Source organism: Haematobia irritans, chromosome 1 (genome assembly GCF_050003625.1).
Source record: "Haematobia irritans isolate KBUSLIRL chromosome 1, ASM5000362v1, whole genome shotgun sequence".
NCBI classification, from domain to species: domain Eukaryota; kingdom Metazoa; phylum Arthropoda; class Insecta; order Diptera; family Muscidae; genus Haematobia; species Haematobia irritans.
In genome coordinates, this window is record NC_134397.1 from 114,150,276 (window position 1) to 114,167,947 (window position 17,672).

The 17,672-nt window shown below is 33.0% G+C and overlaps 1 protein-coding gene across 1 annotated transcript in view; it reads right to left on the reverse strand.

The window, feature by feature from the left end:
• Nucleotides 1-385: 385 nt before the first annotated feature.
• Dfd (homeotic protein deformed) overlaps nucleotides 386-17,672 on the reverse strand; it is a 65,699-nt gene continuing 48,412 nt past the window's right edge. The window contains exons 4-5 of the mRNA XM_075313268.1: nucleotides 3,593-3,978; nucleotides 386-935 (exon numbers count right to left, since the gene is read on the reverse strand). Coding sequence (XP_075169383.1) covers nucleotides 501-935; nucleotides 3,593-3,978 — 821 coding nt within the window. The 3' untranslated portion in view covers nucleotides 386-500. The remainder of the gene's footprint in view (nucleotides 936-3,592; nucleotides 3,979-17,672) is intronic.

Genomic DNA, 17,672 nt, shown 5'->3' on the forward strand with positions numbered 1-17,672 from the left:
GCGCAGGGTATAAAAATAGGATCGTTTGATGTGTCACCTTATATTGCATTATTTTACATTATTATCATATTTTATTTTAAATGAATATGAATATAAGGCTATGGTCACACTAGGCAAATATTTGACCAAAATGAGTGTCAAACATTTTTCCAGAACCATTTTCCAAATATCTGAATACCGTTTGTGGAAAATAATCCTACCATGATGTTATATATCCAATATAAGATTAAAATGTTCGCTAGTTTGGCTGTGGCGACGGATTATTGTTTGATTTCTGTCAAATATTTGCCCAGTGTGACCATAGCATAAGTGTCACAGTTTCAAATACCTTTAGAAGACATAAATCGAAAAACGAAATTATTATTTCAAATTATCGAGATATCTATGCAACACAACTCACAATTAAATGTGTACCCTATACCATTTCGTTTTGTTGTTCCATTCGAATTCATCCTATGCCTATTTAAAGAATTATACCGTGCAATTGTGTAGGCTTATTTCTACAGAGTTGTCAAATCATAGTCCTGCTTTATGTGCTGTAAATTGATCATCATGTCCTGCGTGTGATGCTGCTGCTGTTGTTGTTGTTGTGTCACATGATTCTGATGTGAATGAAGATTCGATTGCATTGTATTTGTATTGGTGTTAGGATTGTTCACTGCATGATTGTTGTTGTTATTGTTGTTCAAATGCAGATTATTGTTATTATTGCCATTGGCGATGCCATTGAGATTGTTGTTGGTGCTACCACCATTACCATTGGCATGTTGACTTTGTGATTGAGTCTGAGATCCATTGTTGTATGAGTTACAGGCATTACCTTGCTGGGGATTCATTAAATTTGCACCATCACCTACGGCAGCTGGTATATAGGGGGGATTATTTAATGAGGAATTCACATCGCCCATACTTTCCATGCTATCTGAACGCATACACTGAAAGAAACAAAAAAAAAAAAACAAAATAAAATCAATTAAATAGGAATATTAAAATGACAATGAATTAAAAACTAAGTAATATTAGGACAAATATTATATATGAAGAAATTGCAGTCAATTTCGAGTCGATACATATTAAGTTAAGTGGGATTAGTTTATATAATGGATGCAAAAGTTGAAAAATAATTTTTCAAACAATTTTTGTCAAAATTTGGAAATAGAAAAATTTCACTTATCGGCTATTAAGTTTTTTTTTTGCTCGTTTTGTAAATTCACTTTCGACGTGAAAATCGAATTTAGAACGCTGAAGAGTTATCTCTTATGAAATATCTTATCAAATTGGGCTAACATTTGGCAAAACAAAAAGATTTCAGAAAAAAAATCGTAGCCAAAAAATCCACATTGGCCGATAACTGAATCAGTACACATTTCATTTGTTTTTTTTTAATATTTCGATTATTTTATTCGTGCGTAAAACTAAGGATTTTTATATATCACCTCAGAATCCATCCCTAGAAGAGAATTTCCCGATATTCATTAAGAATAACTTCAAAGTTGTTTTTGTTTTTTTGGATGGGATCGATCACTTTGATTTTTTAATTGATCCAATTGAAAAATAGATTGGTTCAATTAATTTCTATTATTGAGTTTTATTTTGATTTAAAAAATTATTGAATGCGACTGACATAGCGAAAGTGGTTCGATTTGTACTTAGCCCCAAGTAAATAACATTTCTGCGGGAAAAATCTTCCCCATCCAAAAACTAAATTTTGCTCTAGAATGTGATTATATTCCTTCATTCAATCACGAAATTAATTGATCCAATTAATTTTTTAATTGAAATGTCTTCAGTCACTGATATGATAGTATCAATTAAAAAATTAATTGAATGTCAATTAAAAATTAATTGATCCAATTAAAAAATTAATTGATACTATTAATTGTTGTGATTGATATTTGTTTCAATTAAAAAATTTGTTGATTCAATTAAATTTTTAATTGAACATGTTTTAAATCTCAATTAAAATTTCAATTGGAAATTTTTTCGTGAAATTTTTTCTGTGTAGGTATTGCATAATATCGAATGAATCATATCCTGCAAGAAATATTGAGCATGAAACTTATCAAGGCTATCGATGGGTACTGCGTCCTCAATCCGGACAACTAGCGCATCTCTGTGACCATTCCAGAACAATGTTCAAATTTAGTTTTGGACTTACATACTAGAGACTAAAAGCTATTTCGATTCTAAGTGCACTGAAAAAAATGCATGCCCGGTTCCAAAGATTTTGTCTTTACACTAATGATTGTGGTATAGATTCCGAGCCAAAGAAGCGTGGAGGAAGCGTAAGGATACAATTAAGACACAACATTCTCTCAAATTTGAGTTTAGCGTACTTAATTTTAAGAAACAAATTTTAATTCATTAGTTTTAATCAGCTTTCTTTCTTCATGTGCTATCGGAGTCTTTTAAAAACGTTTTAACGACAACTTAAATTTCCAAATTATCCATACTAGACTAAAAGTAGAAGTAATGCTAGAATTCAAGTACAAAGTGTCATTAAAATAAAGTATTAAAATACATCTCCTAATTTTGAATTTTAGCTTTTTAGCTTTGTAGTCAAGAAGAACTTTTCAAAAAAATTAAATTAGTCAAACAGAATTTTCTTTCAGATAAAGATACCCATTTTTAAATCGAATCACTTAACTATAAGGACAAAACGACTTCATTGAAAAGTTTTGGACAAGGAAAAATACTTTATACCAGAGAAATGTATCTTCTACGCTAAGCAAAATTCACATTTCCAATTTAAGGACTTTAAATTTCACAAAAATATTTTTTCAATGCATTAAGAAGTGCCGAATTCGAAAAATGGAAAAGATGTGTCACTCAAATTAGAAAAATACATTCGTTCATTATGTTAGCCACAGAATTTATTTAAAATCTGTCTATAAGTCTATTTTTTAATAAACTTCTCCTTGTTGTAATAGATTCAACAACACGCAACTATCTTTAACTCCCCAGCAAAAAAGCGTCGCCAAAAACGTAATGAAAATGTTCTTTTTGGATCCGGGATTCAATGTTTTGGATGTATATTAAAAAAGTCTGTGATATTTTGTCAAATAAATAATTTTTAAAATTTTTTTATAATTTTTAATGGATTCTAACGCTTATGTGAAACGTTTGACCTGAAATATTTTCAAAAATTCACAATTTTTTCAGATTGGATTTATAATTTTTTTCGAAAAAATTCAAATAATTTGTACCATTTTATGAATTCTTAAACTGTTTTTAACCAATTTGAAACAAAAAAAGTTAAAATTACCCATTAAAAGTATGAAAAAAAAAACAAAGTTATAAAAATTGAATTATAAAAACTTCCTGGGTAGTTAAAATAAAGAACATCATTGGGAGTGCATCTTCTGGAAGTGCTTTTAAAGTTGTGCCTTTGGAAGAACTTCCAAATTTTTTGCTGGGTCTTTCTTATTGTATTCTTCTTTATAAAATCAATCTATACAAAAAACAGTTCCTTTCAAATTTCAATTTCATATCCTGTTGTCATTTCTTATAATATGAATGTGTTATGTTCTTTTGTTGCTCCCTTATATCTTTTCTTTCAAATAAAATTTTTTCATGATCCCATCATATTTACCTCATTTATCACAGGCTGCTGCTGCTGCTGTTGTTGCGCATTTTGCGCTTGTTGCTGCTGCTGTTGTTGTTGCGCCTGTTTCTTAGCACTGACTCTCTTTGGTTTCTTGGGCGGTGGTGCTATTGGATTTCCATTAGCATCAACCTTTTTGCGGACATTCTTTGTGTTGGGTAATTTATTATCTTTCTTCCATTTCATGCGTCGATTTTGAAACCAAATTTTTATTTGCCTTTCGGACAAGACCAATGTGTGGGCAATTTCAATGCGTCTTCGTCGTGTTAAATAACGATTATAATGAAATTCCTTTTCCAATTCCAATATCTGATGACGTGTGTAGGCGGTACGTTGTCGTTTGGGTTCCATGCCAGGTTGATAGGAGCCATTTGCTGAAAAGAAAAATACAAGCACCCAAAACATGAATAAAGAAAAAGAAAATACTTAAAATGGAACTCTAAGCAAATTTTGGAGGAGAAGGTAAATAATTCAAAAATTACATTTTTGTTATAAGTAACTTACAAGTTAAAACAAGTATATACGGCCGTAAGTTCGGCCAGGCCGAATCTTATGTACCCTCCACCATGGATTGCGTAGGAACTTCTACTAAAGGCTGTCATCCACAATCGAATTACTTGGGTTGCGATAACACTTGCCGATGGCAAGGTATCGTAAAACTTTTTAACACTGTCTTCTAAATTGTAAGTTAGCCCATACGGGGTATATATTAAACAAAAAAAGCCGATTAAATACGTATATAATCTAGTTTGACAAAATTTTCTATAGGAATAAAATTTTGACAAAATTTTCTATAGAAATAAAAATTTGACAAAATTTTCTATAGAAATAAAAACTTGACAAAATTTTCTATAGAAATAAAAACTTGACAAAATTTTCTATGGAAGTAAAATGTTGACAAAATTTTCTATATCAATACAATTTTGACAAAAATTTCTATAGAAATAAAATGTTGACAAAATTTTGTATAGAAATAAAATTTTGACAAAATTTTGTATAGAAATAAAATGTTGACAAAATTTTCTACAGAAATAAATTTTTTACAAAATTTTCTATAGAAATAAAATTTTGACAAACATTTCTATAGAAATAAACTTTGGACAAAACTTTCTATAGAAATGAAATTTTAACAAAACTTTCTATAGTAATAAAATTTGACAAAATTTTCTATGGAAATAAAGTTTTGGTCGATTACAAAATTTTCTATAGAAATAAAATTTTGACAAAATTTTCTATGGAAATAAAATTTTGACAAACATTTGTATAGAAATAAACTTTTGACAAAACTTTCTATAGAAATGAAATTTTGACAAAACTTTCTATAGTAATAAAATTTGACAAAATATTCTATGGAAATAAAGTTTTGGTAGATTATTTTTGCCGATATGGACCAATTTTTGTGTAATAAGTCATCGGCTATATATAACTAAAGACCGATATGGACCAATTTTTACATGGCTGTTAGAGGCCATATATTGACAAAATGTACCAAATTTCAACCGTATCGGATGACTTTTGCTCCTCCAAGAGGTTCCGGCGTCAAATCTGGGGACGGTTTATATGGGAACTATATATAATTATGGACCGATATGGACCAATTTTTGCATGGTTGTTAGAGACCATATACTAACACCATGTACCAAATTTCAACTGGATCGGAGCCTCTTCCAAGAGGCTCCGGAGGTCAAATCTGGGGATCGGTTTATATGGGGGCTATATATAATTATAGACCGATATGGACCAATTTTTGCATGGTTATTAGAGGCCGTAAACTAACATCAGGTACCAAATTTCAACCGGATCGGATGAATTTTGCCCCTCCAAGAGGCTCCGGAGGTCAAATCTGGGGATCGGTTTATATGGGGGCTATATATAATTATGGACCGATATGGACCAATTTTTGCATGGTTGTTAGAGACCATATACTAACATCAGGTACCAAATTTCAATCGGATCGGATGAATTTTGCCCCTCCAAGAGGCTCCGGAGGTCAAATCTGGGAATCGGTTTATATGGGGGCTATATATAATTATGGACCGATATGGACCAATTTTTGCATGGTTGTTAGAGACCGTATACTAAGACCACGTACCAAATTTCAACCGGATCGGATGAATTTTGTTGCTCCGGGAGGCTCCCCAAGCCAAATTTGGGGATCGGTTTATATGGGGGCTATACGTAAACGTGGTCCGATATAGCCCATTTTCAATACCATCCGACCTACATCAATAACAACTACTTGTGCGAAGTTTCAAGTCGATAGCTTGTTTCGTTCGGAAGTTAGCGTGATTTCCACAGACGGACGGACAGCCGGACAGACGGACAGACGGACGGACGGACAGACGGACGGACGGACGGACATGCTTAGATCGACTCAAAATTTCACCACGACCCAGAATATATATACTTTATGGGGTCTTAGAGCAATATTTCGATGTGTTACAAACGGAATGACAAAGTTAATATACCCCCATCCTATGGTGGAGGGTATAAAAACGCGTAAAAACATTAAGACTACATTATAATTTTATATAGACATTTCCCGTTTTTTTAGTTTTTTTTTTTTAATAAATCTACAGGTTCACCAAATATAGTAGGGAGGTCTTCACCCCTACGAATTCAAATTCTTGTGTAAGGCGTCACTTTTCATTCTATCCATTTAAAAAAGTTAACTAAAGTTATTTTTAAAGCTAAAGACCGATTGCAAGGGGACGATCTAAATCTAAATCCAATTCTGTAGAAAGTGTTTAGGATATGACTAAAATATGCGGTATTTCCCCTTTACCTAACCCAACCTAACTACCCTACGGGAAATTGGTGCAAATTGCCACTGACGGACCTATCACAGTCGTAATTTATTGATTTCCATACTCGCTTGATATTAACATATAATATCTCATTGGATCTACACATTTACTGAAATAATATTATCAAAATAACCTACTGTTCGACATACTTCAAAAGTTTTTTTTTTGTTTTGGGTGCGATTCGGATGTCCAAGAAGAAACAGATTTCTAAGAGTTTGTCCGAAACTGGTTCTGGGGACCTGTCTATGGGGTACTCCTGCTAAATTGTCCCAGGGCGTGTCTTTTGGAATGAGTTTGGACCCATTGTCCTAAAGTGTAAATTTACCCCGTCAATGACAAACCCATGTTAAAGTGATCGGTCCCTTCCATACGTTTTGACCAGACTGGGACTGGTCCATACACACCAGGGACTAGTCCTGTACTGGACCCGTGGTTGATCCATTTCCCGCAGGGTATGCACGCTAAATATGTTCTACTGATTTAGGCTAATATTGCCACAATATTATTATTTATCACTGAAATTGTGTCTAAAATTTGGGTATTGTGGCAATGTTGGCCTAAATCAGATTACCATATTTGGCATAGTTAGGTTGGGTTAGGTATAGGGGCAGCCCGATATTTAAGGCTCACTTAGACGATTTAGTCCATTGTGGTACCACAGTGTTGAACTTCTTTTTTATCACTGTGTGATGCTCGATTCTATGTTTAGTTCAATAAGAAGGTACACAGTCTTACACAAGTTGAGTTTTTTACCTATTAACTAAACATGTTTCTTGTTGTTGTATATAAACCAGACTAAAAAATCTTCTTGAAAATTAACAAATACTTTGTTTTTCAAATTAATTTACTAAAACTAAAGCATATATATGCATATTTTATTATATTTTGTTATTCAAAGAAAATACAAATTCTTAAATCGTATGTAAACTTGTGTAAGACTGTGTACCTCCGTTTTATAGCCGGGCTTTATATAGATAATCTTTGACACTCAGAAATGTCGGCAGCATTACTGAGAGAGGAAATTCCACCGCTGAAAAACATTTTGGTGTTAAGTCGAAACTGGCGTTGAATCCATGACCCTTTGTAGGCAAGGCGAGTGCAATGGTTAGCACCACAATGACTCCAATGCATGGTTAAAATTTTAATTCTGCTATCTTTATTCAACGTAAATCGGATTAAAAGTTTGGCTTCTGTGGTCATAAATAAATCGGAAAGATATACATATCTAAATATGAACCGATTTAAACGCAATTCGATATGCACACAAAAAATATCAATTAATTTGATTGTCAATACAATTAAAATTATGTTTAAATTTGAGCTAACAACGTAATTTGTAAATACAATTACGATTTTAGTCACTTTAGCAACCAATTTTGTTATATCAACAAACATTTTGTTATATCAACAAAAATTTTGTTGAACTTAAAAATTTTCGGTAGCAACAATTTATTGTTAGCTCAAAAATTATAATATTATTTTCTGTGTGTGTAACAAGAATGTTTTACAAGACTCATAAAATATTCGCATGTACAAAATTTGAAGAAGATTGGTCGATAAGCAGCAAATCGGTGATAAATACATATGGCAGCTATATCTAAATCTGAACCGATTGTTCCACAGTCAATAGCGATTGTCATTGAGGCGAAGTAAGAGCCTATACCAAATTTGAGGACGATCGAACAGAAAGACAGACGGACATCGCTACATCGACTCAGTATTTAATTCTAAGACGACCGGAATACTAAACGATAGGTCTCAAACTGGTCCTTCATAGTGTTACATCCAAATGCAAAAACTTATTGTACCCTGTACCACAATAGTGGTATACAAGTAAACAGTGTTCTTTCAAAAAGAGTTTACATGGATCCAAAGATTTTCACCTTCCCTTAAGGATATTTGGTATTGATTCCGAGCCAAAGATACGGTTAAAACAAAAACATTTTTTAGGAACCCATAACTGATACATACAATTAAAAAAATGTTTTCTTAAATCCCCCCAAAAAAAAAAAACTTTTAACCAAATATGCTAAATCCTCAAAATAAGTCTTAGACTATATTAGAAGCGTTTTTACCTTAATTCTAATTATTCAATATATTACGATTTCTTTAAATCAAATATGTGTTTCTTTACTTTAAAGAAAATTTACCTTAGTCTGTGAAAATGAACAAAATTTTTGAATCAAAGAATATAAAATTTATTTTATTAAAATTTCATTATTTTAAAGAAATTCATCTGTAATATTATGTAAGTTTAGGTTGCATAATTTTTTATATTAGGTCAGTATTGTTTTCAGTGTATGAAAGGTGATTTTAAGACTATTTAATTTTGTAATCAAGATACAAAAATTCAATGAATTTAAAGCGATTTAATTAATTTTGGAGAATTTTCCAGAGTTATTCAAGTTGACTTTAGTCCAAGTAAATTTTCATATAGAGAAAAGACGAAGGACAAATCGCCTTCAATGAAAAGTAGATTAACTTTTGGCCAAGTACAACTTTTTTTGTTCGGAACATCATGTTACAGTTAATTTGAAAAATCATATTATAGTGCCAGCTGAAGCTAATGGTAAACCATATCTTAAATGCTATCTCATCCACATTCGAGTTAGTTATAGGTATTAGGAATAACAATGAATTATTAGATCATAAGATGTTATTGTATTTATGTATTATTAATTATAGTGTCAAAAATTGGAGAACTGCATAATTGTATAGGCCAATTTAGGTTTTTTGATTATTGATTGAAGTAAATGAAATGAAATGAATAAATATGACAGGATCGCCTTGCAATTTCGAGCCTATTGTCCTTCGATATGGTGCCCAGCATCTGTGATAATTTTCAGTCTTCTCATAAAAATTTCACAGCTTATCCATTTGATCTGTTCGCGAATATGTTTATGTATGTATGTACAGACAAAATTGAGCCAAAAAAGAATAAAATGTTTGTAGCAAAATCAGCTAATTAAACCTGTAACAAAACGATTTGTTTTTAAACAGTTGAAAATCTATAGTCTTCAAATGGCCAAAGTTGGCGCCATTCTCAATTCGCTTCCCTTTCTATTCACTACTTATTCAATAAGTCTTCAGACAGCTAACACGTAATAGTCCACTTTTAATAAAGCTATCAATATCAAATATCCCCAAATCAAAATCCATATCAAATCGGGATAATTTTCCCATCCCATACATTTCTTCATTCCCTTCCGAGAACGGACACCATAAATCTATGAAATATGAACTTCAAGCGTAAAGAGTTAAAGTTTTATTTTGATAAGTTCTGTCAAAGCTTACAGATGAATATAAATGGAAAAATGGCAAACCCAAATGGACATAAGATACAATTGATAGAATAAAGTTCTTCGTATATCTTGTTTTTCTTTTTGCCATATCCAAAAGTCTTGGATAAGGAACAGCAGGTGTGAGAAAAAAATTTTCTTTATGAAATGAAATTGAAGCACTGTTTCCTTTTTCCAAACTGTAGCCATACGAAGCCGCGAAGAAGGGGTTGCTAAGTTTTTCTGGTCAAAGGGGAAAAAACGTAAGACGAAAGCAGATAAAAAACCAAGTTCATCCATGAAGTAATCGCAATGCTTTTGACCACTAAGGTCTCTTGACTCTTACTTGGTGGTACGCATATTTATTCCCCTTTTCTCTTTGCTTTCTCCCTTGAACCATCACAATTCGTAAAAAAAACTTAATGCCGACCCCATAAATTCTGTAGCCATGGCCATAGTTTATCTTTTACACAGTTGTTACTTTATTCGTTTACAATTTCGTCATATCTTTTGAAGTTGATTAATTATCCTGACGCGTAAACGTCAAATTGGAAATGTGAACTAACGCAAAACTCTTTTTCGGCGTTCTTATTTGCCTTTGTCTTCTTTTGCCTTTACAGATGTCCAGAGTACAGTGGTTTCTGTTTTGTGGAATTGTAACAGCTGTGGTTGGGTTTCTTGGGGGTTAGTGGCGAAAAAAGAACTGTTCTTTAAAGAATTTTTTATATTTTCATTTGTTTTTTTCATAGTGAAATTTTTGTAACCGAATGCACACGGGATGACTGATACGTTATGTAACAAAGTAAAACACTATATTTTTTAATTTTTATACCCTCCATCATAGGATGGGGGTATATTAACTTTGTCATTCCGTTTGTAACACATCGAAATATTGCTCTAAGACCCCATAAAGTATATATATTCTGGGTCGTGGTGAAATTCTGAGTCGATCTAAGCATGTCCGTCCGTCCGTCCGTCCGTCCGTCTGTTTAAATCACGCTAACTTCCGAACGAAACAAGCTATCGACTTGAAACTTGGCACAAGTAGTTGTTACCGATGTAGGTCGGATGGTATTGAAAATGGGCCATATCGGTCCACTTTTACGTATAGCCCCCATATAAAGGGACCCTCAGATTTGGCTTGTGGAGCCTCTAACAGAAGCATATTTCATCCGATCCGGCTGAAATTTGGTACATGGTGTTGGTATATGGTCTCTAACAACCATGCAAAAACGGGTCCACATCGGTCCATAATTATATATAGCCCCCATATAAACCGATCCCCAGATTTGGCTTGCGGAGCCTAAAACAGAAGCAAATTTCATCCGATCCGGCTGAAATTTGGTACATGGTGTTGGTATATGGTCTCTACCAACCATGCAAAAATTGGTCCACATCGGTCCATAATTATATATAGCCTCCATATAAACCGATCCCCAGATTTGGCTTGCGGAGCCTAAAACAGAAGCAAATTTCATCCGATCCGGCTGAAATTTGGTACATGGTGTTGGTATATGGTCTCTAACAATCATGCAAAAATTGGTCCACATCGGTCCATAATTATATATAGCCCCCATATAAACCGATCCCCAGATTTGGCTTCCGGATCCTCTAAGAGAAGCATATTTCATCCGATCCGGCTGAAATTTGGTACATGGTGTTGGTATTTGGTCTCTAACAACCATGCAAAAATTGGTCCACATCGGTCCATAATTATATATAACCCCCATATAAACCGATCCCCAGATTTGGCTTGCGGAGCCTCAAAGAGAAGCAAATTTCATCCGATCCGGCTGAAATTTGGTACATGATGTTGGTATATGGTCTCTAACAACCATGCAAAAATTGGTCCAAATCGGTTCATAATTATATATAGCCCCCATATAAACCGATCCCCAGATTTGGCTTGCGAAGTCTCCAAGAGAAGCAAATTTCATCCAATCCGGTTGTAATTTGGAACATGGTGTTAGTATATGATCTTTAACAACCGTGCCAGAATTGGTCCATATCGGTCCATAATTATATATAGCCCCCATATGAAACATTCTCCAGATTTGGCCTCCGGAGCCTCTTGGAGGAGCAAAATTCATCCGATCCGGTTCAAATTAGGAACGTGGTGTTAGTATATGGTCGCTAACAACCATACCAAAATTGGTCCAATCACACAAAAATTGGTCCATATCGGTTCATAATCATGGTTGCCACTAGAGCCAAAAATAATCTACCAAAATTTTATTTCTATAGAAAATTTTGTCAAAATTTTATTTCTATAGAAAATTTTGTCAAAATTTTATTTCTAGAGAAAATTTTGTTAAAATTTTATTCGGTTCATAATAAAATTTTCATCATTTTCAAAATTTTATTTCTATAGAAAATTTTGTCAAAATTTTATTTCTATAGAAAATTTTGTTGAAATTTTTTCGGTTCATAATCATGGTTGCCACTCGAGCCACAAATAATCTACCAAGATTTTATTTCTATAGAAAATTTTGTCAAAAGTTTATTTCTATAGAAAGTTTTGTTAAAATTTTATTTCTGTAGAAATTTTTGTCAAAATTTTCTTTCTATAGAATATTTTGTCAACATTTTTATTTCTATAGAAAATTTTGTGAACATTTTATTTCTATAGAAAATTTGTTAAAATTTTATTTCTGAAGAAAATTTTGTCAAAATTTTATGTCTACTTTGTCAAACTGAATTATATGCGTATTGGATCGATCTTTTTTGATTTAATATATACCACGTATGGACTTACATACAATTTAGAAGATGGTGTTAGGAGGTTTTAAGATACCTTGCCATCGGCAAGCGTTACCGCAACTTAAGTAATTCGATTGTGGATGGCAGTGTTTAGAAGAAGTTTCTACGCAATCCATGATGGAGGGTACATAAGCTTCGGTCTGGCCGAACTTACGGCCGTATATACTTGTTTTTTTTTTTAACTTTATTGTTCAAAAATTCGAAAATAACATTAAATTTTAGAATCAGTTTAGATTTGTTCGAATTGGCTACTTTTGGCACTAATTATGGCCGTCGAATGGCCGACAAAGCCATCAAATGCTGCACGAGCCGCCTTGAGATGTCCAACGGATTGGGATACGGAGATTTTGGTGGCCATAATGCGGCAGAAAAGAAACAGGGAACCTCATTCAAGCCATTTCTTGATTGACTCGTGCTGAGTGCGATGGTGCTGAGTCTTGTTGGAATGTCAATGGTCTGCGGTCGAAATGTTTATCTGTCCAAGGCTACGATACTTTTTTAGGATATATTCCCGATAATATTCGGCATTAACTGGCTGTCAGCAGTTACGGCGGCCCACATCACTACAATCGGTGGCGCGAAAACAGAGCTATCATGGTGAAATGGTTAGCGGTGGTTTATCTCCTTTCATCGCAATTTGAAACGCCGATCGAACTCGGATATAAAAAGGAGGCCCACCTCATTGAGCCAAACATAATTGGTCAGAACTCAGACATACGACTTTAACAGAGGGACGCATGCAAGATAAAGATTTATTTCATATAATTAATGAAACAAATTTTTCGATGCAAAGTTTATAACTTTTCTTTTAACTAAAATGTCAGTACTTCAAAGAAATTTGTTTTTAATATTGTGTAAATTTCGGGTCCTAATTTTTAGGTTGCAAAATCGTCTTAGGTCAATATTTTTTTCAGTGTGGAATATATCTGTCAGATGCGAGGTTTAGAAATGATAGCAAGCAGCAGTTCAGCACCTATGCTACCACAATGGACTGTAGTCTAAGTATTTTGATCGTCTATCGTAGTACAGCCACGGTTGCCACATTTGGTAAAATTTAGACAAAATTTTCTATAGAAATAAAATTTTAACAAAATTTCTCATAGAAATAAAATCTTGACATCATTTTCTATAGACATAAAATTTTGACAAAATTTTTTAGAAATAAAATTTTAACAAAATTTTTTAGAAATAAAATTTCAACAAAATTTTTTATGGAAACAAAATTTTCTATAGAAATAAAATTTTAAAAAAATTTTTTAGAAATAAATTTTGACAAAATTTTCTATAAAAATAAAATTTGACAAAAATTTCTATAGAAATAAAAGTTTGACAATATTTTTTATAGAAATAAAATTTTGACAAAATTTTATATTTCTATAGAAATAACATTTTGATAAAAATGTCTACAAAAATAAATTTTAGACAACATTTTCTATAGAAATAAAATTAAAAAATAAAATTCTATAGAAAAAATGTAGACTACATTTTTTATAGATATACAATTTTGACAATATTTTTCTAGAAATAAAATTTTGACAACATTTTCTATAGAAATAAAAATTTTGACAAAATTTTCTATTGAAATAAAATTTTGACATTTCTTCCGAAGAAATATTTTTTTTATAATAACCTCAAAATTTTATCAAACACTGTGAAATAAAATATTTCTATTTGGTAGTTTTTTGGTAGAATTTTCTTTAAATGTTGGTAGATTATTTTTGGCTCGAGTGGCAACCCTGAGTACAACACTGTGCCCAACTATGTTAGTAAGGGCTCTTCTCGTCTGCTTACATCCAAAGAAAGCCGCCAAGTTTTATTTTTACGCCCTTTTATATTTTTAATTATGATAACATTGACCAGAAGCGTGGAGAAAATACTCAACATAATGCTTTCCACTTCCAACAATGCTTGCCACCTTGAACTTAGCAGTGAAAATTGATGGAGTTGAAAATGTCTTCTTGGATGGGTGGTCCCCATTTAATTCATGTACGCACAGCTGCAGGCAGAAATTTTAATTTTGTTGGCAAATGGGCGAGAGAAAGAAAATGATAGCGGGCACTTTAGAATAGAGTTTCGTATTTTCATGTCATTTTGACAAATGTCCTGCTATTCATTAAAATCTCAAGTGAACCCTTTAGGTGTTTGGAAAAACTTCAATTGTAAGTAAGTTTTGAAGTGCGTAATTAGACAGTGAAATTAATACAGCTGGAGTAGCATTTGGATTTTTGGCGAAAGTTTTGGGATCCATGACGAAACAAACAAAAAAATGGGTTCACGAATTGGACAATCAATGACTCAAAAAGGTAGTCTTTGGAAACTATTATACAAGTTACAACATACACCGGAAAAAACTAACTCTAAATTTAACTTATTTTTTATTGCAAAACAATATTTGTTTGTAGTTAAATTTTATTATTTTTTTCTCGAAATTTTCCACAGCTTAATGAAATTTTCATTTTGTTAAGTGTGTCACAAACATTTTATGGGCTCGGGTACAAAGTTCAATGACCGTACACATAAGTTCAATGTGAACTAAAACAGAAGAAAATTTTCGTACGATTCCCAAAAATAATAAGAATGAACTACTTTATGGTTAAAATGGTCATGATTTGGCGCCAATGATTTTCTTTTTTACTTTTAGTTCATTGCAACCAATACACACTGAAAAAAGGAGAGCAGAGTCACTTTCATGCAGCGTGTAATGACATTGTCGGCTGTTTGAAGGCCATATTTCGGGCCAATTGTAGCCATTTCGAACAAAACTAAACTGATTCCAAAATTTGATCTTATTTCGACGCTGTTCGGACTCGGCTATAAAAAGGAGGGTCCTCCTGAGCTAAGCATAGAATCGGGCAACACTCAGTGGAATGTATAATCTAAGAGAGCTTGAAATATCGGGCTGCCACTATGTCTAACCTAGGGAGCCACCGTGGTGCAATGGTTAGCATGCCCGCCATGCATACACAAGATCGTGGGTTCGATTCCTGCTTCGACCCAAACACCAAAAAGTTTTTCAACAGTGGATTATCCCACCTCAGTAATGCTGGTGACATTTCTGAGGGTTTCAAAGCTTCTCTAAGTGGTTTCGCTGCAATGTGGAAAGCCGTTCGGACTCGGCTATAAAAAGGAGGTCCCTTGCCATTGAGCTTAACATGGAATCGGGCAGCACTCAGTGATAAGAGAGAAGTTCACCAATGTGGTATCACAATGGACTGAATAGTCTAAGTGAGCCTGATACATCGGGCTGCCACCTAACCTAACCTATACAGCGCTTTACCTTGTTGCATTACATATCAACCACCCTGTAAAATTAAGATGGACGCATGGCATCTTAAATACGGTGGTGGTTGTCACAAATGTGATGACTACCATATTCTAGGACTCACAATGTCAATCTCCCTACCAGGAGAAGAGTTCAGCGATCAAAGAATTTAGAATTTAGAATGCATAATTTTTCATATTAAGTAAACTTTTTTGTTGCAGGGTAACCTCTTAGAAAAATGTCAATATTTTGGATGTGAATTAAGAAATGTTTTGATATTTTGCCAAATAAATACTTTTTATAATTTTTTTTATGTTTTATGCATTTTAACGCTTGTCTGAGATGTTTAACCTCAATTATTTTCAAAAATACGCAGTTTTGCTAGAATAAATAATTTGTACCATATTATTAATTCTTACTCTATTTTTATCCGATTTAAAACAAAAAAGTTAATATTTCCCATTAAAACTATGAAAAAGCGAATTATAAAAATTTGAATTTGGAAGTGCTTTTAAAGTTATGCCGTCAGAACAAGTTCCAATTTTTTTGCTGGCATTGGATCAAAGGAAACATTTTGTTGAGAGTACTATGTAGTGGTACATGACAATCGTTGCGTTCTTTAGGAAAAAAGTTACTTGATTATGCTTAGGGCTATAAAATGCTACAATTGCATCGGTTTCATAATCCTTCACTGGTATCTCGTCTGATTTCTCGGTTACAATTTTAATATTGTATCGTTGATGCTCTTTTATTTTTTTTTTTTTATTAATATCCCTTTAGTTTTTTGTGCAAATTCATAAAAGGCAAATTACAAATTCTTGATGACGAATGTCGTTTTTTTTTTGCATTCCCAAAGAAACCAATTGAAATGATCACGATCCACGGCTATATAACTTCACAGACTACTACGCATGGGATATGATACGCTGACAGACTGATGGAATGAGTTGCAATGTCATTGTGTCTATAAAGAAAAGGATGATGATATTTCTTTTCATTACAGTCCCCCTGAACATGATATGAGTATCACCATCACCACAACTACCATTGGCACTACGGGGGCAAACCTGAACAAAGAACAAAAGGGTGCCAATTTTGACGTTTTCCCTTTTCTTTATACGGTGATGAAACGGCCAATTTATGAAATGAAAATGAAATCCAAGAATTGGAAAATGCAATATCATGCATTTGGCCTGAGTGGCAAGAAGTTTGGTAAAAAATATCCCTGTAAAAGGAGCAAAAAATAGTTTTTCGGGTAATCACTACAATGAGGGCTTTATCGAAATCGGGAAGTTATAATGTTCCCGAATACACGTTAAATGTATGTTGGTAACATACATTTTGGGGATAAATCCTACATTATATAACAAACGTTTCAGCCTTGAGTCTATATAAGCTTGGTTGTCCGTCATCTACCCTATTTGGCGTTGCAGAGATAAGGGTTCCAATATTTTCCCTCAGAAGACGCCACATTGAAACGGGTTGCGAATATATCTGAACCTATGAGAAAATGGGTGGATTTGATAAATAATTCAATTTCGAAAAGATCGATTCAACTGTAGAGGTTTCCAAAGGGGTTCATATAAGATTTAAAGTAGATTGTGATGTTCACCATTTCAATTAGGGAAATTAAGTGGATTTGATATAAGAAACTATTCAAATGATAATCTTTCAAAAGATCCGAAATTGGCTAATTAGATTCTGGAGTTATAAGAACCAATCTTAGTAGGACTGTTGCCGACATGCTAAATTTCTCGTATACGGCATCAAGAAAGTCAGGAAAGAACGATCAAAGATTTAAATGATTAAATGCGCACTGTATCTTTTAAGATACAAGCAAAAAAAATTCTTACGTCTTACGATTTTGACGAAATTCTATGAAATCAAGTTTATTGCATATAAGACACCATAACGCTATTTTTTAAAATTTGTAGTACTTCTGACTAACCTGCAGTCAAAAT